The 23,370-nt window shown below is 35.7% G+C and overlaps 1 protein-coding gene across 1 annotated transcript in view; it reads left to right on the top strand.

Moving 5' to 3' along the window:
* Nucleotides 1-22,149, top strand: part of TRPM7 (transient receptor potential cation channel subfamily M member 7) — a 111,984-nt gene extending 89,835 nt beyond the window's left edge. Inside the window, exons 29-39 of the mRNA XM_068551508.1 lie at nucleotides 939-1,009; nucleotides 4,087-4,121; nucleotides 6,050-6,075; nucleotides 7,341-7,391; nucleotides 7,478-7,543; nucleotides 8,165-8,448; nucleotides 8,574-8,656; nucleotides 9,006-9,211; nucleotides 11,838-11,889; nucleotides 11,991-12,097; nucleotides 20,667-22,149. Of these exons, the coding sequence (XP_068407609.1) occupies nucleotides 939-1,009; nucleotides 4,087-4,121; nucleotides 6,050-6,075; nucleotides 7,341-7,391; nucleotides 7,478-7,543; nucleotides 8,165-8,448; nucleotides 8,574-8,656; nucleotides 9,006-9,211; nucleotides 11,838-11,889; nucleotides 11,991-12,097; nucleotides 20,667-20,797 (1,112 nt within the window). The 3' untranslated portion in view covers nucleotides 20,798-22,149. The remainder of the gene's footprint in view (nucleotides 1-938; nucleotides 1,010-4,086; nucleotides 4,122-6,049; nucleotides 6,076-7,340; nucleotides 7,392-7,477; nucleotides 7,544-8,164; nucleotides 8,449-8,573; nucleotides 8,657-9,005; nucleotides 9,212-11,837; nucleotides 11,890-11,990; nucleotides 12,098-20,666) is intronic.
* Nucleotides 22,150-23,370: the final 1,221 nt, after the last annotated feature.

Below are 23,370 nucleotides of genomic sequence, written 5' to 3'. Positions count from 1 at the left end.
TCTCTGCTCTTTGAATAAATTTCTTCAAAATATTCAGTTTCATCATCTTGAAAAAGTTGTGCCCAGAGTCTCCTAATATATCTCAATCTGCTCTTTTTGCCCTCTATACTTGGAATGTTCTAAGATTTCCTTTCACCGTTCATTCTTTTGTTCTAAGGTTTCTCTTCACTGTTCATTCTGAGGTTTTCCTTTATTGTATCATGAGGCTGTAAATTCTAAATTAATTGAAAATTTAACATCCTCACTTTTTTTGGAAAATAGGCTTAATTCTAAAGTTTGTTTAGCATAAACAAGCAAAATGTGACAAAAGTGGCATCTTAAATGGGGGGAAAGATGAACTGGTTTTTTTTTCCATTACTGTAAAATGATGTTTATATAAGATTATTAATTGCAACATTGTTACAGCAAGAGATTGCAATCAGGCCAAATGTCCATCAAGGAGTTTGGTTAAATAAATTATTGTATATCCATTGTATGAAGTTCAGCATAATATCGAAGTAGAATAGAGAAATCCTCTGTGTACTGATATTGAAAGATCTCCAAGCTTAAAGTTAAAAAACCAGCAACAAAAAAACCTGAAGATATATATATTATACTAGCATTTATGTTAAAAAAAGAAGATTCAGGGGTATATGTAGAAACACAAAATATCTTTGGAAGGATACACAAGAAATTTGGGAACAGAGGAAGAGCAAGGCTTTTTTCTTCCATATTCTTTTATTTCATATTGCCTTTTCACAAAAATAAATTGAATAATTTTGATATCCTGTCAAGAGACCCGTGGGACTCATATAACTCTTACGTTCAGCAGTGTTGGGGAGAGGATAAGTTATCTTAGGAAAGTTATATTATGCCTCGAAACACTTTGTTTGGTTAGTTGGTATTAAAAAAAATTTTTTTAGTTGTATAACTTTTTTATTTTTAAAATTTTCTTTTAGTGGAAAGTAACAGTAGAAGGCCATCTATAGAAGATACTCATGAAGTAGATTCCAAAGCAGCTTTACTACCGGTTTGTACATTTCAATTAAACATATGCATATTTAAAAATACTTATTTGTTAGAGAAGAGCTGAAAGATGGTGATATTTTATCTGAGATTACATCTAGCTTTCAAAAATTTTTTAACGTTAGAAAACTGACCTCAGTGCATAGTAGCAGTTATGGAAAAGAGTTTCTTCCTGTAGTGAATAGTCAGGAATTATTAAAGAAAAATGTATGCAGAAGAAAGAAAGGTAGGAATCTCTGTTTGAATTGAAGCTAATGATATGAAATTATTCCCAGCCAACTGGGGTAATATTTGATTTTACAAGCATTCTTTAAAAGCAGACTTTGGCAACCAAGACAAATAGCTTGGGAGAAAGCAAAAACCATTGCTCCTTTCTAGTCAAGTATAGAAATTAGTGCTCATAATTATGATCCTGGATCATCAAGAACGTATTAACTTGGCCCCATCCCCCTGGACTGAACGCTACACATGTACTCACACCCTCTTGCTTGCTCCCACCCTGGCAAGCAAGGCAACCATGAGAGCCTGGAGGTTCTTCAGAAGACAAAGAGGTCATTCAACCAGGTGTTATCAGCCCCAGGTGGGGCAAGCAAAGGTGATGGAGAAGATTCCAGGAAGCTGCCAGAGCAGGCAGGGGAGAAATCCCAGGTTGTGCATAGAACTGGGCACTATAAGTGGTTCAGTGTGCAAATGGGATGTGGATTCATCTCTGTGATAAACTGAAAGGGAAACCCCTTGGATATTCCAGTCAGTGTATTTGTACACCAGTTTTTGTTTTTTTTTTTATCTTATCCTGTTAGAAGCCTTTGACCTGCTGCTGCTATTGTTTCACTCATTTCCATCATCTTATGCAGAAAGGAAACAAGAGGATCTTCTAAGTCCTTCAGATGCCCATTCTTTTTTTTTTTTAAATATTACTGTATTTTTATTCATCTCATTTATGTATGCATGTTCCTTTGTTGTGGCCACAGCAAGGGGGTTGGGGGAGAGGAAACTTTCTTCATGCATGCACAAAGGTTGTGATGTTTACTGAAGATGATGGGAAAAATTTTTCGACGTGCTCGCACCAGCTGAGGCCAGCCAGCAGTGAACCTTGGAAGTGAATTCCGGTGCCCAGAACCGGCCCAGCATGGGGAGTGAGGAATCCATCCCCTCCCTGGCAGTCGTACCTTGCCCAGGAACATTTGAGAAAAGTGTTGCCCAGTCTGCAGTCTGTGACCCTGAGCGGAGAAATGCTCACCAGGAGGATCAGGTCCAGCAAGGAGTCCCGGCCACCCAGTGATCCCAATTTGCCCTGCTCACTCGCCTGCCGGTTGTCCCAGATGCCCATTCTTTTTTTCTTCTTCTTCTTTTTTTTTTTTTTAATATTTATGTATTTATTTGGCTGCGTTGGGTCTTAGTTGCGGCACGTGGAATCTTCATTGCAGCGTGCGGGATCTTTCATTGCAGCGTGTGGGCTCAGTAGTTGCAGCACTCGGGCTTAGTTGCCCTGTGGCATGTGGGATCTTAGTTCCCCGACCAGGGATCAAATCTGCATCCCCTGCATTGGAAGGCGCATTCTTAACCTCTGGACCACCAAGGAAGTCCCCCAGATGCCCATCCTTATTAAAACATTGTAGAAGCCTGAAGAAAAGAAAAAAACCATATTAAGGAGATAGATTGTATTATTAAAAATCATCTTATTAAAAAAATTATTTCAATGGGAAGGGGGTTTAGTGAGCGCAGAGTTTCACAGTAACAAATCCTCCTTTCTGGAAGGACTCATCCTGAACCTAAGCTGCACAGTTTTGCTACAAATAAGGTTCCATTGAAGATGACATCACAATGCCAAATTACAAAACTTGTGGGAGCCAGCTTATACAAACAGTATTAGATCTCTGATAACTTGAGATAGTAGAATTATTGGTTACAGATTATAAAATAAGTCTGATTAAAGCCATTAAAAAGTATTATAAATATTTCTAAAAGAGCAAAGATACTACTCAAAAATACTGGAAAATTTGGGAAAAAATTAAAAATCTCAGTTGGGGGCTTCCCTGATGGCGCAGTGGTTAAGAATTTGCCTACCAGCGCAGGGGACATGGGTTCGAGCCCTGGTCCAGGAAGATCCCACATGCCGCGGAGCAGCTAAGCCCGTGTGCCACAACTGCTGAGCCTGCGCTCTAGAGCACACGAGCCACAACTACTGAGCCTGCGTGCCTAGAGCCCGTGCTCCTCAACAAGAGAAGCCACTGCAATGAGAAGCCCGCGCACCACAACGAAGAGTAGCCCCTGCTCGCCACAACTAGATAAAAGCCCGCGCGCAGCAACGAAGACACGACGCAGCCAAAAATAAAATTAATTAATTAAAAAAAAAATCTTGATGGGGGTTAAAATAACAGATTGGGCACAGCTGAATGGAGAATTTTGCTAAATTGGACCACAATGTAACATAGAATTATAATAAGGTGGAAAATGGGTTAAACATAAAGAGATGGAAAAATACCTCTAAATTGGCCTTGAGAGAGTAGACAATTTGAAGAGATTATAAATGACTTAGAATTTTCCAAATTGATGAAATATATGAAGATTCAAATTCAGGAAGCATAAGTCCCAAAGTGGGGAGGTAAAAATAAATCCACACCTAGAAATATAAAACTGCAGAGTAAAGCCCACCACATACACACACAAAAGGGCTTCAATGAAATATGCCTGTTATTAGTGATTTCTTTGTCACAGTTTGCATGATTTTAATTTTTCTCTTTATACTTTGATGTGTTTTGGCAACAGGCACATACATTTTTTTTAGAGTCATAGAAACATATATGTATTTTAAGAAAATAAAATTGTCAACAGACAATTACAATTACGTTGTAGGAAATAACACTCATGAAATTCTTTATTCTACCTTGTGGAATGGCCTTATGGTAGCTTTTATACCAGTTTTTTATTTTATTATTTCAGTTGTATAAAACAAATTCATATTAACTTTTCAACCCTTCATTCATGAAACATGTAGGATACAAAACAGAGATAAACAGTTATGCTTTATCTAGAGACTTTTTTCTTTAACTTTTTGTTTGTGTTTGTTTCTGACTAAAGGATTGGCTACAAGATAGACCATCAAATAGAGAAATGTAAGTAAGCCTTTTCTCATCGTTAGTGTGAAAAGTATCATAGTTATTGAATGTTGTTTTTTTCCTGCTCTTTGCATCATCTTTTTAACACTTCTTGAAATTATTGCTGATTATTTATTTTGTGATCTCCTGTCTTTACATAGAAGAGATTGGGGAATCACTTATTATAAGTTAATGTATATATTTAAATTTATGATTTTATACAGTTATACTAGTCATATTATAACCACAACTCAACTAAAATTTTCATTATAATGATACAATTATGATTTTATTATTTAGTCCTGTTTCCAACTTGCTTTTGAATAAACTTGTTCAACAACTTAGTTTGACACTTTAGTTAATAACTTCTCTGCCCGTCGTTCTAATCAACAAGCCTTTCTTCTGCTTTTGGAAAGGACTTTGATAATTAGAGCAGTAATACACAGTGTACATTAGAAAGCCTGCATACAGGAAGATCCACGAGAAAGCTGATGTGGTAATCCAGAACCAAAAGTAGAAACAAAAGGCAATCTTACAAGTAGTCATCCCCAGAAAGTGAAAATTTTCAGTACAGATTAAACATAAAGATAAAGAAGAATCAAAGATAATCTCTCTGTTTTCCAGCCTGGAAATTAGTATTTTAGGATTCCAAAGGACATTAAAAAAGAGTAATCTTGTTTTGACACCCAGTTGATACTAGAAGCATGGTAAAGTTACTCTCCAATGTGAACTGCTTGAGAAGGGAAGCCAATTTGAGGGTAATTATTATATATTATACAGTGTTTTCCCTATTTCCTTCTCTGTATCAGAAATAGATGTGAATATATAGAGAAGAAAATAAACCAGGTGCTATATGTGGGTATGCAGTTGTTCAAATTGTGGAGGTATCCTGGCCCTGAATGGCACTTGGAAGACCTGTTTATAATCAGACCTCTTCAGAGAATAATGTCTTTTATAAGTAGAACTGTAGGATGTAAATGCAGAATCAGTACTTAAAGTTGATGTTAATTCAGCTAACAAGAGAACATTGAGTTACAGAATGCTGACCCATGGAAGTACCCAGAAAGGTGGAGTTGGTCAGTACTCTTTGGGTGCTAAGAGTGGTTTATCAGCAGTAGACAAAGGGCTGATGCTAGGGTCAAAGTATTTCCTATAGGAAATATTTATGTTACTAAGGTGAAAGCCAACAGGAAATATCAGGATCAGATAGAATGTAAGAGCTAGAAAGAGATTAGCAAGGTCTCCTACTCAAGTGGTCCTTTCTGGATCTAGTCCTTTTAGTCCTGAGCAAGGCCACATAACTGTATAATGGGAGAGCTAAGCTTCTAATCTATTTTTCTTGATTCCCATTCCCCTTTCCTTTCCACTACACTTGTCTCTAATTTGCACTGGAATCTTTGGGATTAATAGAACCTACACTTGGTACCAGTATATGTTGTTATAAATAAATATATTCAACATTGGAAAAAAACTTTTTCAACATTAGCAGTTGAATTTTGCAAAATGATATATAATTGCTGTTCTCGCTATTCTTTGCCCATCAATTCTGTTGAAGTATTTTTAGAATCCTGCAAAGTCATTTCAAGGCATTATTAAAGTACTGGAATGAATCTCCACAAATAGAGGAGTCATGGAATATTTTACTGTATTAGGACTGAACCTTCAGTTTGGCATCAAACTACTAATAATATTTATGTAGGCATAAATTGGAGGTAAAAGTTGTTGATAAAGTATATGCATATGGATTTATACATATCCGTGTATGAATTTGGTACAAGCTTAAGGGAAGTGGCAAATATTCCAACAAAAGTGAATCTGAATCTCAGAATTCCTTTAATAATGTTATATTAAATAACAGTAACTTCATAAAATAAAAAATTTTGTGGTAGCCAAAACTAATTTTAAGTTACTAAAATTATAACTTATATTTTTTGTTGTTTCTTTAGGCCATCTGAAGAAGGAACGTTAAATGGTGAGTCTGTGTGGTAGATTTAATGTGAAAAACTGAGGATTGTATATGATCTACTTTAGCAAATACTACATTGTCCTAAGTAAGAAATTTTAGACTTCATATTTGAAAAAGCCAAGGTAGTAGAAAGTTCTCCCCTCAGCTTGTTTCTCTTCATTATAAGTGTTTCACAAATACAAGAACTCACCGTTTGAATGATGATCGTTTTACAAAAGTCTCCCCACTCCCCTTCATGCTTGCTACCCAGGCTGCTTCTTCCCTTATATTCCCTGTGTTAGTGAATGGTACTCTTTCAGTCAGCTAGGTGAAACCTGAGCAGGAGGTATTCTTGACTCCCTTGACCTTGCACTCACAAAGCCCTCTTCCTCTGAGATATCCTTCAACCTTTCTTCAACCAGGAGACATTTGGTACCCCTCCTCCACAGTCCTGTATTGTGTGCATGTGTGAAAACACACACACGCACACACATACACACACACACACACACTATATTTTATACCGCTCACACAATGATATAACTGTTAACTAGCTTTCTTCTTCTGCAAGACGATAGGTTCTTTTTCATTTCTATTCTAGAAACTTAACACATAGCAGGTTCAATTTATTATCCATCTTTCTCACTACAGTTAAAAAGTGAAGTCCTCGGGAGTTCCCTGGTGGCCTAGTGGTTAGGACTCTGGGCTTTCACTGCTGTGGCCCCAGGTTCAATCCCTGTTTGGGGAACTGAGAGATCCTGCAAGCCGCACGGCGTGGCCAAAAAAAAAAAAAAAAAAAAAAAAGTGAAGTCCTCACAGAAACTAACACAACATTGTAAATCAACTATACTTCAATAAAAAAATAAAATTAAAAAAAAGTAAAGTCCTCAGATATACTTAGAGATGGAAAAGGGGCTTTTTTGTTATTTTATATCTTCTCATGGTCAACCCATTAAAATGGTTACAGGGCTACAGCCCCACACCCCAAAGGTCTGATACTTTTCTTTTTGAGTAGGGAATAAGGGAAGAATGCAGTTTATAACAGGAGAGTGTGAACCATCATGTGCTTTTTCCCTTCCAGGTGTCAGACTACACAGTTACCACTAATCTGGCATAATGAAATAGGGTAATAAAGCACATGATGGACATAATTTATTACTTGTTTTTTTCTGTTTTTGTGAACAGAGCTTACATGAAGGAAACTTGGGATGATTAAATGAGACTGCTTGAACAAAAATTTATGCTGCATTAGTACTTTTAAAAGGGTCTCATTTGTTTATTTACCATTTTAGGTCTTGCTTCTCCATTTAAGCCAGTTATGGATACAAATTACTATTACTCAGGTTAGTAATAGTAAATATTAAAAACAAAATTTAGTAGTTCTTTGAGCTTTTGGGGATTTCATTATTTCTCTCTCATTTTTATGCAGCTGTGGAAAGAAATAACTTGATGAGATTATCCCAGAGCATTCCATTTACACCTGTGCCTCCAAGAGGTAAATCCAAAAAGTAAAGAAATAAGAGGGAAAATAAACCCTTAATTAACATGTGGTTTTAACTGTAATATAGAACACGGGTGGTGACAGAAAGAGGAAGGATCACATTAAGAATTGTTAATTTTATATAAATTTTAATCAGACTGATTACTATAAGATTCAGGTATGTTTAAACTGAAGGAAGCATCAGAAGTATTGATTTCTCTATTTCTGGCATATTGGAAGCAGTGGTGTATTTTAATTCAGAAAAGCTCTTGATCCGTAGTTTAGCAATGAAAGCGTTGATAAATTGATATCACAGGGTTTGTGGAACAGATCTAACCTCCTGTTAAAAAGTTTAGCTTAGAAGTGTTTAGAAGTCTAATTGCTTTCTAAAAGTTTTTGTCGAAAATGTTCACGATTTCAAAAATGCTTATCATTACCAAATACAGGTGAATTTAGAGATATTAGATCCTTAGTTTCTGAGTATTTCTTGCCCTTAAACTTCTTTTATAAAACTACAACTTGGTCCATCTCGTTTTCTATTCCTCACTTAATCTTAACCAAAGATACCTGCCAATTTCTACCTTGTGATTTTCAGAGTCATACTTTGACCTTAAAATATGTCTATTCATGTTGCAGGTGAGCCTGTCACAGTGTATCGCTTGGAAGAGAGTTCTCCCAACATATTGAATAACAGCATGTCTTCGTGGTCACAGCTAGGCCTCTGTGCCAAAATAGAGTTTTTAAGTAAAGAGGAGATGGGAGGAGGTTTACGAAGAGCTGTCAAAGTACAGTGTACTTGGTCAGAACATGATATCCTCAAATCAGGACATCTTTATATTATCAAATCTTTTCTTCCTGAGGTGGTTAATACATGGTCAAGTATTTATAAAGAAGATACAGTTCTGCATCTTTGTCTTAGAGTAAGTGCTAGTGAATGCATACAGTGAAGCATTATTTGAGCTTCATGTTTTCACTTCTAAAGTATGATAAATCAAATAGTCTTAATTTCAGTGTTGAACGAGGGTTTCTTTTTTCTGTTCTGTAGGAAATTCAGCAACAGAGAGCAGCACAAAAGCTCACATTTGCCTTCAACCAAATGAAACCCAAATCCATACCATATTCTCCAAGGTAAATCTTTTAAAATTTTTGAGATCTTTTAGTGTTATGTGGACAGCATTCTCTTTTGATCTTCATTATTGATGCTGAATATTTCATTATTTAGCCATTTTAAAGATGGATTAGAATTTTATTAAGAAAACTATTAGTATAGGATAAAATGACTATGAGCAGGAACCTTTCTGAGGGCACTGAACTTGAGTTAAAAAATGTGAATAAGTGTAGGTGGTTGCAGAGCTAAAATTATATATGGCATAGATTGTGTATTGGTTAAGATTAAATCAATAAAAATTGTCATTCGGTTTATCATAAAAAAAGAAAAAGAAAACTACTAGTAATATCTATAACTGTTTTTCATAAGGTTCCTTGAAGTTTTCCTGCTGTATTGCCATTCAGCAGGACAGTGGTTTGCTGTGGAAGAATGTATGACTGGAGAATTTAGAAAATACAACAACAATAATGGTGATGAGATTATTCCAACAAATACACTGGAAGAGATCATGCTAGCCTTTAGCCATTGGACTTACGAATATACAAGAGGGGAGTTACTGGTACTTGATTTACAAGGTAAATTTATTAAAATATTCCTAAAAGGGAATTATGCATTAGGTTCTCATCTATTCATGTGATATGAGCAATATACAGAAATCTAATTTATGGATAGGTAAAATCTTAGGTCAGCAGAAGCTGTTAAAAAAGCAAGTCAATAACAGCCATAGTATATAGCTATTAGGGCCCTGAAGAGTGGGATGCTATCTTAATTGTTATTTAGGTAATACAGATGTTTTAATAAGCAAAAACATGTGAAATCCCCTATTCTACTCATAGATCTGTTGCCTTAATTTCTTTAAAAGTATAAAGACCATTTCTTTAAAACAATAACAACTATCTGTATTGTTCCTGGTGTTTATGTTATCTATTACTGTGAACTAAACTACTTAATAGTGGATTAAAACAACCATTTTGCTTGCTTACACTTCTTTGGTTTAGGAATTTGGGGATGGCTCATCTCTACTGTCCCCTTGGAGGGTTTGAATGGCTGGAGACTAGTTTGGACAGCTTGACTGGAGCCAAATGTTTTAGGTCTCTGTTCAAGACAGCTGAATTCCTCAGTTCTCCACCAAGTGATTTTTCCACATGGCTGGGTAGCTTGGACTTTTTGTAGCATGGTAGTTTCAGGTAATTAGACTTCTTACATGACAGCTGGCTTCCTCCAGAGAGAAAGCAGAAACTCTTAGGTTGGGACCAGAATGGGCCCAGATCCCTTCTGCCACATTTTACTGGTCAAAGTAAGTTATAAGGACAGCTCAGATTCAAGAGGTAGGGAATAGATTCAAGCACTTGGTAGGTAGAGCAACATGTATACAAGGAGGGAAAAACTGAGCATAGCCATCTTTGTAGACAGATTCCTTCATACATGTAAAAGGGGAAAAAAAAGAAATTATGGCTATGAGAGAGCAGTGATTTGGTTAGAGTAATGTTTATGCAGCTTCACAGCAGGGTCAAAGAAAAATGAAATTGAGCAAATTGCCACCTCTGCCTGGATGATACTTTCACATTATAGGTTCCATTTTTTTTTCCCCTAAAGAGCAGCTTTAATTTCAAATGTCAACATAGACCAGATTTCAAATCACATAAAAACAGTTGTTTAGAATATTTATCACTTGATGACTTCTTTCATTATATAGATACTCCCAAATATAAACAGTTTGTTGAAAAACAAACAGTTGGTATTGATTTTCAATACCAACTCAAGAAAGAAAATCTGTGTAAAAATAGCTATCCTATCCTTTTTTCAGTAAATTCATCATTTTACGTAAATGATTAAGTGATATATATAGTGAAATCTCTGATGTATATTATTAGATGGGCCAATCCATCTTCAAATATGCCTAGGAAGTGAGGCCAAACTGTTAATTAAAAGATGGCAGTTATTTTTAATAAGCAGAGTAATAGTGATGTTCTCTACAAAATTAATGTGTTCATGGAGCCGTTTTTTTCATAGAAATATTTTAGACAGTTACTACAAACAAGTTAAACAATATAGAAATATATAAAGAACAAAATGTTCCCATCTTTACTGTTCCTCTACCTTTGTGAAGACAAATTACAAATTTTTAAACTTATTTTTAATCATTTTGTGTTGTGATTTTCCTCCAGCTGGGATCATGCTATATATATATGTATGTGTGTGTGTGTGTATTTCACTTGTGTTTTTTTTTTTTCTACCTAATAATACATGATGGCCATCTTCTGGATCATTATTGATAAATCTGAGTCATTCCTTTTAACAGCTGTAGTATGGAGGCATAGCATGATTTGCATCCTCTGTTATGAGACAGTCACCCTATTTTTAGTTTTAGAGATGAGTACAATTTCAATAGCGACGGCCAGGTTACTTTTCCAGAAGGTTATATGAATTCATACTCAGCACTGTGAGCACCCATCACTGTGCCCATTTCTTCACCATCTCTTCATTACTGAATATTTACTTAATCTTTGCCAATCTGAGTAGAAATTAGACTCATGTTTTAATTCTAGCTTTTCCTGTTGTGAAATTCTACCCATTTTATTAGGTTTCATTCTAATGGGTTAAATATTTTATGATTATTCAAATATCAGTAGTTGTTCTTTATATGAATGAATAGATGAGACTGAAAAGATTTAACCACACTTTTAACACCTCTGGAGAGGGCTGGAGGTGAAGGAAGATGTTCACAATCTTACTCTTTATGTAATCTGAATCTTTTGCAAGAAAATGTATTTATATGTTAGCCTGTGATTTTAAAAACTCCAAGACTTTTAAAATGACCTGTAGATCATGCCTTCATGTACCTAATTGTTCTTTGCTAACTAAGGTGAAACAAGGGCAGATTGTAAATGAGGAGATATTTACTTCCAGCTTGGCCTTGTTGCATCAGAAACTGGTGTCACCAGGAGCTTACATGCCTACCTACCTATTCTGACATTTAACTGTTGTTCATGTCGTAGGAACTGTGTTTGTTCCTAGTGCAATGTTGAAGTCATAAGTCAAGTTATGAAATATCAAGAGAGAAAAACTATCCTCTTTTGAATAATTTAACATCGTGTAATGGTTGATGATGCTATAGAATCTCTTGTGACTTTTTATTATACTTACGTATTTATATCAGTTACATAATATAAATTGTCTTTTTAATATATACATATAAAGGTGTGGGTGAAAATTTGACTGACCCATCTGTGATAAAGGCAGAAGAAAAGAGGTAATAAGTTTTAATAATTTCATTAAGACATTTTTGTAATTTCAAATTCTACATTTCTATTTGCATTAACTGACTTTTTCTTTTAACTACCAATTTCACAGATCCTGTGATATGGTTTTTGGCCCAGCAAACCTAGGAGAAGATGCAATAAAAAACTTCAGAGCAAAACATCACTGTAATTCTTGCTGTAGAAAGCTTAAACTTCCAGGTAAGCATTTTCTTAACCAGTATAATATATAAATTGTTAGCAAAGTTAATTACTACAGAACTTCATAAGGCCAGAAGCATAAATACATATTTTTGGTTATAAATGGATCTATGCTTTCATTCATTACTTATAAAACCACAAAGTCCATTCACTTAATACATATTTATTATGTGTCTGCTGGATGCCAGGAATTGTGTTAGATATTAACAATACATAGTGAACAAGACAAACATGGTCCCTGCACTTGGTGGAGTTTAGCCAGGTCTTGGATACTGACAAGATTAACAGAGAATTATAGGACTATCATAAATGCCAAGCAGAAAAAATAGAACAGGTAACCAGATCACTTAACACAAACTTAGAAGTCAGGGAATGCTACCTGGGGAACTAACAGATTTGCCTAAAACTGAAGGATGAATAGACTTTCAAGTTAGCCTGGAAAAGAGTTGGGAAAAGAGTATTCTGTGAAACAGGAAGAGGAACTGCAGATACAGTCTCTCATGATAGTAACTTCATCTTTATATTCGAAGAATTACAAGTTATTATTGAATCATAAGTTATATCACAAACCAGTTGTTCTCACCCTTTGGTGTGTGTCAGAATCCCCTGTGGAACTTTTTCAAAATTACAGGTGCCTGGCACTCACCCTTGAGCTGTATTTTTAAAAGTCCCTCGCATTATGACCAATAATATAGTAGTAGTTAAGAGCTTGGACCTGGGAGCCAGACTCCAGGGCCTCAGAGATACCTATGTCATAGAGGTTTGTTGTTTTTTGTTTGTTTGAGGAGTAAATGAGTTGGTATTTGTGAAGTACTTAGAACAGTGACAGGCACATAGTAAGCATGTTAATACTACTATCTGTAAATTTTTAAAAATTGTTCATTGTTAATAGATACAGAAATTATTTATTTTCGTATATTGACGTTGTATTCTGTATTCTTGCTAAACTCACTTAGTTCTAGGAGGTTTTTGTTTGTTTGGTTCTTGTTTATTGTTTGTAAATTCCTTGGAATTTTCTGGGTAGACAATAGAGACAGTTCTTTACTTCCTTTCCAATCTGTATGCCTTTTATTTCTTTTTCTTGACTTTTTGTAATGGCAAGGAATTCAAGTACAATGTTGAATAGGAGTAGTGAGAGTAGACATCTTCCATGCCTCATTTCTTGAAGATGCTTATCCTAAATGTTCACTGAATTTGTCAGATGTCTTTTCTGCATCTATTTATATGATCATTTGGTTTTTCTTCAATTGGTTAGAATTACATTGATTGACTTTTTAAATGTTGAGCCAGTCTTGTATTCCAAGGACAAACTCCACTTTGTCGTGGTATATATTTTATATATATATATATATATTTTGGTTGTGCTGGGTCTTTGTTGTGCCAGGCAGGCTTCTTAGTTGCAGCTCACAGGCTCCTCAGTTTCGGCATGTGAACTCTTAGTTGCAGCATGCATGTGGGATCTAGTTCCCTGACCAGGGATTGAACCCAGGTCCCCTGCATAGGGAGTGCAGAGTCTTCACCACTGCACCACCAGGGAAGTCCCTGTCATGGTATATTATCTTTTTTATGTGTTGCTGGGTTCAATTTTCTAATTTGTTGATGATTTTTATATCTATGTTCATGAAGAATATTCATCTATGGGGTTTTTTCCCTTGTACTCTCTTTGTCTTGTTTGGTGTCAGGATAATACTGACCTTAAAAATAAGTTGTAAGTGTTTACACCTCTTTTGTTTTGGGGAATAGATTGTATAGAATTGATATTATCCCCACTTCAAATGTTTGATAGAATTGTCTAGCAAAACCATCTCAGTCTGAAGTTTTCTTTGTCAGATGCTTTTTAATTAAGTTTAATTTTTTAAAATAGATGTCAGTTTCTTGAGTGAGTTTTAGTAGTTTGTGTCTTTCAGGGAATTGGTCCATTTTATTTGTTTATTTTTTTTCCAGTTTCATTGAGAAATAATTGATATACATATCTATAAGTTTAGAGTGGATAGCATGATGGTTTGATTTACATATATTGTGAAATGATTACCACACTACATTAAGCTAACATCCATCTTCTTGTATAGATAGAATAAAAAGAAAGAAAAAAAATGTTTTTCCTCACGATAACTCTTAGTATTTACTCTCTTAACAGCTTTCCTACATATCATACAACAGTGTTAGCTGTAGTCACCATGTTGTACATTACATCCGTAGTACTTATTTATCTTATAACTGGAAGTTTGTACCTTTTGACCACCTTCCTCCAGTTCTCCCTCCCCTCACCCCTCTATCTCTGGTAACCACAAGTCATCTGTTTCTGTGAGTTTGTTTGTTTTTTTAGGTTCCATGTATGAGTGAGATCATACAATATTTGTCTGCATTTTATTTAAATTGTCAAACTTATGGGCATAGAGTCAATGATACTACTATCTTATTTTTTTAAATGTCTGTGGTGAATCCTCTCTTTCATTAGGGTAATTTGTGCTTTTTATTTTTTGGTCAGTGTGGCTGAGGTGTATCAGTTTTATTGATACTTTCAAAGAACCACTTTTTGTTTTCATTGTTTTACTCTACTTTCTGTTGTCAGTTTCATTGACTTACTCTCTATTATTTCCATGTTTCTGCTTGCTTTGGTTTTAGTTTGTTTTTTCTGTAGTTTGTTAGGGTAAAAATTTAAAATATTCATTTGAGACTTTTTTTCTAACAAAACATTTTAGTGCTGTAAATTTAGTGCTGTAAATCGTCTAAGCATTGTGTTAGCTGCATCCCACAAATTTTGGTATTTAAAAAAAATTTTTTTTGGTATGTTTTAGTTTTGTTTTTATTTTTTAAATATTTCTTATTTCCCTTGAGATTTCTTCTTTGACCTATGGATTAATTACAGGTGTCTTTTTTGTTTGTTTGTTTATTTTTGGCTGCATTGGGTCTTCGATGCTGCACGCAGGCTTTCTCTAGTTGTGCCGAGTGGGGGCTACTCTTCACTGTGGTGCACGGGCTTCTCATCACGGTGGTTTCTCTTGTCACGGAGCACGGGCTCTAGGCGCGTGGGCTCAGTAGTTGTGGCTCGCGGACTCTAGAGAGCAGGCTCAGTAGTTGTGGTGCACGGACTTAGTTGCTCCGTGGCATGTGGGATCTTCCCGGACCAGGGCTCGAACCCATGTCCCCTGCATCGGCAGGCGGATTCTTAACCACTGCACCACCAGGAAGCCCCTACAGGTGTCTTTTTTAGTTCTCAAATATTTGTAAATTTTCCTGGTATCTTTCTGTTACTGATTTCTTGCTTAATTCCATTCTGATAAGAGAACATACTTTATATGATTTCAATATCAAAAATTTTTTTAACCTTAAAAAGATACTGTCCCTAGTGAATGTTGCACATACACTTGCAGAGAATATTCTCTTGTTGGATGGAGTATTCTATAAATGTTAATGAAGGAAAGTGTTTTGTTGTTTTTTTTTAAAATTTATTTTTGGCTTCATTGGGTCTTCATTGCTATGCATGGGCTTTCTCTAGTTGTGGCGAGCAGGGGCTACTCTTCGTTGCGGTGCACAGGCTTCTCATTGTGGTGGCCTCTCTTGTTGTGGAGCAGGGGCTCTAGGTGCGCGGGCTTCAGTAGTTGCAGCATGCAGGCTCAGTAGTTGTAGCTCACAGGCTCTAGAGTGTAGGTTCAGCAGTGGTGGCACAACGGGCTTAGTTGCTCTGCGGCCTGTGGGATCTTCTCAGACCAGGGCTCAAACCCATGTCCCTTGCATTGTCAGGAGGATTCTTAACCACTGTGCCACCAGGGAAGTCCCAATGAAGGAAAGTTTTTTGATAGTGTTGTTCTGGTTTTTAATATCCTTGCTGATTTTCTGTCTATTTATTCTGTTTATTACTTAGAAAAAAGGTCTCTTAAAGAGTATAATTGTTGATTTATCTGCTTTGCTTTCAGTTCTATCAATTTTTCCTGCATGTATTTTTGAAGCTTTGCTCTTAGATGCATACAGATTTACAGTTGTTATGACTTCTTGGTGATTTAATTTTTATTAAATTAATGCCATGGTAATTCTCCTTGTTCTAAAGTCTGCTTTGTCTGATATTAACATAGCTTATGATTAGTGGTTTCATCAGGTATCTTTTCCCGTTCTTTTTACCTGTATATATTAATTCTATTTAAAGTGGTTTTCTTGTAGACAGCATATAGTTAGTTCCTAGGTTTAATTTGTTTTTAAAAATCTAACCATTTCCATCTTACAATAGCTGATTTAGACCCTTTACATTTAATGTAATTATTGATATGGTTAGATTTTGATCTGCTGTTTTATTGTTTTCAGATTGATGTCTCTGGTTTGGTTTTTTAGTTGTTTTCTCCACCCACATCCCACACCCCACACCCCACACCCCCGGCTCTGTTTTAGTATTCTATTTTATCTTTATGTTTAGGTTTTTTAGTGGTTGCTCTTAGTTCCCCTTACCTAAGAATGTATTTCACTTTCATTCCTGAAGGGTATTTTCACTGGATCTAGAATTTTAGGTTGAAATTTCTTTCTTTCAGCACTTAAAAAATGTTCTGCTGTCTTCTAGCCTCTGTTATTTATGATGAAAACTCCACAGTCATTTGAATTGTTCTTTCCATGATGTATCATTATAATCTATCTTCTTTCAAGATTTATTCTTTATTTTTGGTTTTGAACGGTTTGATTCTGTGGTTATGTTAACTGCAGTTAACAGTATGTCTAGTTGTAGCTTTCTCTGAGTTTATCCTGTTTCAGCTTTACTAAGCTTCTTGAATTTGCCAATTTATGACTTTTATCAAATTTGGGGAGTTTTTAGCTATTATTTCATCAAATATTTGTCTGCATCAATCTCTTCTCTTTCTGGACTCTCATAAAAAGAATGTTAGACCTTTTGATATTGTCACCCAGGAACCTGTGGCTCTGATTACTTCCTTAAAAATTAATTTTTTTCTTTTGTTCAGGTTGGATAATTTCTGTTGATCTACACACACATTCACTGACTCATTCTTTATTTCTTCATTCTGCTATTAAGCTCATGCACTGAATTTTTTATTTCAGTTATATTTTTCAGTACTATAATTTCCTGTTGGTCTTTTTATACTGATTATTTCTCTGCTGAAAACTTATTTTTCCTTTCATTTCAAGTCTGTTTGTCCTACGTCATGGAGTATGGTTCTAGTAGCTAGTTTAAAGTCTTTAATTATTCTACCATCTGGGTAACCTTGGGATTGGCTTCTCTTGGTTGTCTTTTTCTTTGAGAATCTTTGAAATATTCCTGTTTTTTGTATCTCTAGTAATCTTAGAATGTGTCCTGGATATTTTGAATATTATGTTATGAGATTTGAGGTCTTATTAAAAATCCTCTATAGAGAATTTTGAATTTTTGAATTTTGAATCCTTGAGATTTTTGGTGTTAGTAGGCAATCAACTCAGTTAAATTCAGTTCACAAGTCCCAGTCTATCTTCTGTGTGGCTGTGCCTCTAATGTCAGTTTAGTTTTTAAAGCCTTTGCATTATTAATCAGGTCTCTCTCACATGTGTGTCAAACAAGGGCAAGTCTGGGACATGAGTGAAGGTCTGCACCATAGTTTAGTTCTCAAAGCCTATGCTATGCCATCTTTCCACATATGTGCCACTCAAGCATGAGTCTGGGATTTCATACATAAATATAGGGTGTCTCTCTCTCCTTTTTCCTCCTCTCCATGATTTCTTCCATACTTTGTGACTCCCAGGAGCCTCTTCTTTCCTTTTTTTTTTTTTTTTTTTTTTTTTTTTTGGTACACTGCCTAGAAAGCCAGGATTTTGGCATCCCTGCGCTGTCACACACATTCTGCAATTAGGTCTGTTTCTGGTGCTGAAAATAATACTTTTGGGATCATAGAGGTACCTATTCTCAGTTCTTCTGGTCAGAGAGAAGGGTTTTCTCCTGGAGTCGTAGGTTCTTGCCCAACTGCCACCACTGTAGGAATGCCTCTTCATGACCAGGGCTTAGGTAAAGGGCAGAAGAGCAAAAAGAATAATTAAAAAGAGGGAATTCCCCTCAACATTTTCCATCCCACAGGGTCCTCCTTCCTTATCCTGTGGCCAGAAGGTCTTGGAGCTTTTTGTGTCCACGCTCACTGTATGTTTCTGTGATTGAGCTATCTTCAAGTCTAAGCCCAGAAATAAGAGATGGGAAAAAAACAGGAAGCTCACCACCATATAAATCGTTCTCCAAGTTCTGATTTCCTTCTCCTATATGTCTGCTGTTACTTTTCAGAAATCTGAGATAGTTGCTTTATGTATCATGTTTTTACTTGTAATCAGTGAGAAAGAGAGAGGATGGAATATGCTTAGTCCATTTAAGCCAGCAGTAGAACACACAATGATGAATTTAACAGGCAGCCCAGATATAATTTTTATTTGGTTTTGATACAATGCAATATTTAATAGCATATCTGTTTTTTAAATTGTCATTTAAAGGATTTTACAACTTGGAAGGGACCTTAAAAGCAACCCAGTCCAAGTCCATCGTTTTACAGAACATAAAATAAGAGTTTACATGATTTGCCCATGGTTACACCATTAGTTAACAGCATTATAATTGTGAATTGAATTATAATTGTGTTTCTATCCATTGTTCTTTGTGTACACTTCAGCTACAAATTAATTTGCATTCCCTAAGGCCTTACTGGCAAAGTCTTGAATTTAAAGTTTATCAAAAATTGTTCATACTGTAGCAAATATGTATTTGGACCATTGAATATAGACTATTACTGAAATTAAAATTAACAGTTCATATTCTGCGTGTTGGTTCTGTTTCACATGGAGATAAAAGTATAAGGGTATATGCACGACTGTGGTTTGTTTATAAAGTATAAATTTGATACTACTGTATTGTTTTCCAATTCTGCAACCATTGTCATATATGTCTATTACTCCCTGAGTTCATCCTATCCCATAGCTATAAAGGCAGTCTATATACTGATAGTATCAAATTTAACTGAAGACTAACTTCTTTCCTGAGCTCTTGTTTCTATATTGAGTTTCCTACATTGCTACTTGAATTACTTTTTTTTTTTTTTAAATTTATTTTTGGCTGTGTTGGGTCTTCATTTCGTGCGAGGGCTTTCTCTAGTTGCAGCAAGCGGGGGCCACTCTTCATCGCGGTGCGCGGGCCTTTCACTATCACGGCCTCTCTTGTTGCGGGGCACAGGCTCCAGACGCGCAGGCTCAGTAGTTGTGGCTCACGGGCCTAGTTGCTCCGCGGCATGTGGGATCTTCCCAGACCAAGGCTCGAACCCGTGTCCCCTGCATTGGCAGGCAGATTCTCAACCACTGTGCCACCGGGGAAGCCCTTGAATTACTTTTAAGTAACACTTTCGCTCCAGAGCTCTTGACTTTCATTTTCCACCCCTACCCACGAAACTCTGCTTCCCTGTCTCATTAATGGTTACCCAGTTGCTCAGGCTGAAAACCTAAAAGCTAGCCAGTTCCTTTGTTCTCTTACTTTTCATAACCAATCTGTCAAATTCTGTCTGCTCAAATTCTGAAATCTCCCTAGAATTTATCAATTTCTCTTCATCGTCATTGCCACCATTTTGTTTCCTGGATTCTTACCAGTTGTCCTCTAACAAGACTTCATGTGACAATTGGAATGGTCATTTTAAACAAATTTGATTACATTCCTCCCTTAAGACTTCTTAATACCTTCCACTGGATTTTCACCGTATTCTGTACTTAGCTTGCAAACCATGAATCAGAGGTCAGCAAACTTTTCTGTAAAAGGCAAACAAAGGAAGTATACATTTTAGGCTTTGTGGGCCATATGGCCTGTGTCACAGCTATCCAACTCTCCCATTGTAGTACAAAAACAGCCAGGGACAATCTGTAAACAAATTTCTATGGTTGCATTCCAATAAAACTATTTACAAAAACAAGTAGCAGGCCAGATTTGGCGCACAGGCTGTAGTTTGACAACTGCTGACCGTTAACGATTGTTTGACCTCATTTTCTCCTAGTCTTTCCCTCATTCACTACATGTAAGCCATGCTGCTTCTTGCCATTCTTGGAACACACCAAGTGCATTTCCTTTTTGCAGTCCGCAGTTAACTTTCTCTGCATAGAGTACTCTTCCTGGGACTTTGATCGGTCATTTCTTAATATTCAGGTCTTATATGTTACCTCCTGTGGCTTTTCTGCCCAGCCCTATCTAAAAGAATCACCTTATACCGTCTCCCACCTGACCCTCATCACACTATTTTCTTCAAAGCACTTGCTACTACTTAAAATTGTCATTTTTCTATTTGTTTTTCTTCACCTACAAGAATATAAGCTCCATGAGAACAGGGACCTTACCTGCCTTGTTCACTGCTGCGTTTCTACACTTACATGAGTTACTGACTCATGGTCGGAGTGTAATAATTATTTGTTGAATGATTTCATTTTTATGTGTATAAATTTTGTGACTTTTGAATTTATAACAGCCTTGTAGAAAATAGATCTGGCATGTTTAGAGGGAAATTAATTTAGAAAATGTTCTTAATTTTCTGTTTCTAAGCAATACTGACTCTTTTTTTCTTTTTTTTGTTGGGGGTCATGAATATAGATCTGAAGAGGAATGACTATACACCTGACAAAATTATATTTCCTCAGGATGAGCCTTCTGATTTGACTCTTCAGCCTGGAAATTCCACCAAAGAATCAGAATCAACTAATTCTATTCGTCTGATGTTATAATATTACTGAATCATTGGTTTTGCCTACACCTCACAAAAATGTTACTGTCACTTTTCATTTAGGAGGGAATTGTTTGGTAATAAAGAAAAGCGTGTGCTAATTGAATATGCTGAACTGGCACATTTAAAAGGTCAATATTCTTTTGACCTGATTAAGTTAGTCAGGAACTCCCTATACAATACAGCTGGCAGCTGTTAAATTTTAAAGGTAAAGAAAAATTAGTATTTATAACTTTTTAAAGGGCTCTTTTTAACAGAGGATTTCATTTGACTTTGTTCTGATGAGGGTAATACCCTCTCTTCATGTGGTGCAATACCATTAACCAAAGTTAGGTGTCCGTGCAGATTTTATTGGCAGCTGGTTTACTGCCATTCAGCTAGCGAAATGAAGAAATCACCCAGTCTTTTGGTTAAATGGCAGTCAGGTGTCTTCCTCAGTGTGTTTTAGTGTGTTCAGTGATGATGTCACTAGTGCCCAGCTAGATGCTTGTTGTTTCCCATCTCATGGGAAAGGAGATGGCTTGTTATAATTCTAGATCTACAGGGATATAGAAAGCCCAAGCCGAAAACCATTTTCTAAGAGGGACTTTATGAATCAGGTTAGGCTCCTGTTTAAAAGATAGAGCCAGATTTTTCGTTAAATAGAGCCCAAATTGTGCAAAAGTATTAGTGCTTTTTTTTTTTTAAACATTGTTAAGTAGAAGAAAGCCATGGTAGACTGGTATAACCTAAATGTATCAAAGGAGAAACTTAACTCACTGTTCAAGAGAAGTTACCTTGTGAGAAAAGTTAAAGTGCTTTTTTCTTATCTATATCTACTATAGTTACAACTTGGAAGTTACATACTTCTCAAAAGATTTTATTGACCAGTATATCAAATCAGAATGTAAACATGAATTTTTGCATATATTTAAAATTGTGTAGGAACATCTGAACATGAATATTGTTTGTGGTACTTAAGAAATTGAATTGGATTATCATTATGTGATGTTGGGAGATTGCAATGCAACTTCATGCCAATAAAATGTAATTTAACTGCCCCAGATGTTGTTGAATACTCAGCAACAAGAAAAGCTTTGCATCTGTCTGAAGTTCTGTGCTTTGACTTTTTTTTTTTTTTTCCCCCTAGGTACTAATTTTAATTTTTATTTGGGAGGGAGCAGTGTAAATCTTATTTGTATTCAGTAGTGTATCTCATAGATACAGACAAGGGAAAAAGAGATAAGCTGTTCAAATAGTGTTTAATATTGATGGGGGGGAGAAAGAAAAAATGTATTAAAGATATTATACTATATACATTTTGTATATCATTAAATCTTTAAAAGAAATTAAATAAATTTATTCTTGTTTACAGATGTTTTACTGAGTTTAATCATTCTGAAAAATTAATATTTTCAGTGTTAATTTTTTTTCAGAATATCAGGTTTTTGTTAAATGAACCATTTGTACACCTGTGCATTTTGATCTCCTGTCCTGTACAATGTTTAAAGTGATCTTGATTTCCTACTGTCTTTATTTATTTATTTCTGGATCTGTTTCTTGTTATGTCAGAAAAGAGGGATATAAATTATCTACTGATATTTAATTTTTTGTTGATTATTTTCACATAATAATAATAGTACTTGAACATGTGTTTAGTACTTAATATGTGTCAGGTACTATTCTAAGTACTTTACATACATTAACCCATTTAATCCTTACAACAATCTTATGAAATAGGTGTTATTATTATCAGATGATGCTGATTAGAAGATGACGGCATTAGGTAAAGTAACTTTTCTCAGTTGCTTATACTCAGTAAGTAGCAGCACTAGAACTTAAACACAGGCAGGTGGACTTGTTTGTTTGTTTGTTTTTTTATACTGCCGGTTCTTATTAGTCATCAGTTTTATACACATCAGTGTATACATGTCAATCCCAATCGCCCTATTCAGCACACCACCATCCCCATCCCACCGCGGTTTTCCCCCCTTGGTGTCCATACGTTTGTTCTCTACATCTCTGTCTCAACTTCTGCCCTGCAAACCGGTTCATCTGTACCATTTTTCTAGGTTCCACATACATGCGTTAATATACGATATTTGTTTTTCTCTTTCTGACTTACTTCACTCTATATGACAGTCTCTAGATCCATCCACATCTCAACAAATGACTCAATTTCGTTCTTTTTTATGGCTGAGTAATATTCCATTGTATTATGTACCACGTCTTCTTTATCCATTTGTCTGTCGATGGGCATTTAGGTTGCTTCCATGACCTGGCTATTGTAAATAGTGCGGCAATGAACATTGGGGTGCATGTGTCTTTTTGAATTATGGTTTTCTCTGGGTATATGCCCAGTAGTGGGATTGCTGGATCATATGGTAATCCTATTTTTAGTTTTTTAAGGAACCTCCATACTGTTCTCCATAGTAGCTGTATCAATTTAAATTCCCACCAACAGTGCAAGGGGGTTCCCTTTTCTCCACACCCGTTCCAGCATTTGTTGTTTGTACATTTTCTGATGATGCCCATTCTAACTGGTGTGAGGTGATACCTCATTGTAGTTTGATTTGCATTTCTCTAATAATCAGT

The sequence above is a fragment of the Eschrichtius robustus genome, chromosome 1, assembly GCF_028021215.1.
Source record: "Eschrichtius robustus isolate mEscRob2 chromosome 1, mEscRob2.pri, whole genome shotgun sequence".
NCBI classification, from domain to species: domain Eukaryota; kingdom Metazoa; phylum Chordata; class Mammalia; order Artiodactyla; family Eschrichtiidae; genus Eschrichtius; species Eschrichtius robustus.
Note: the sequence above shows the minus strand (reverse complement) of the source record. Positions and strands in the feature narration are given on the sequence as shown.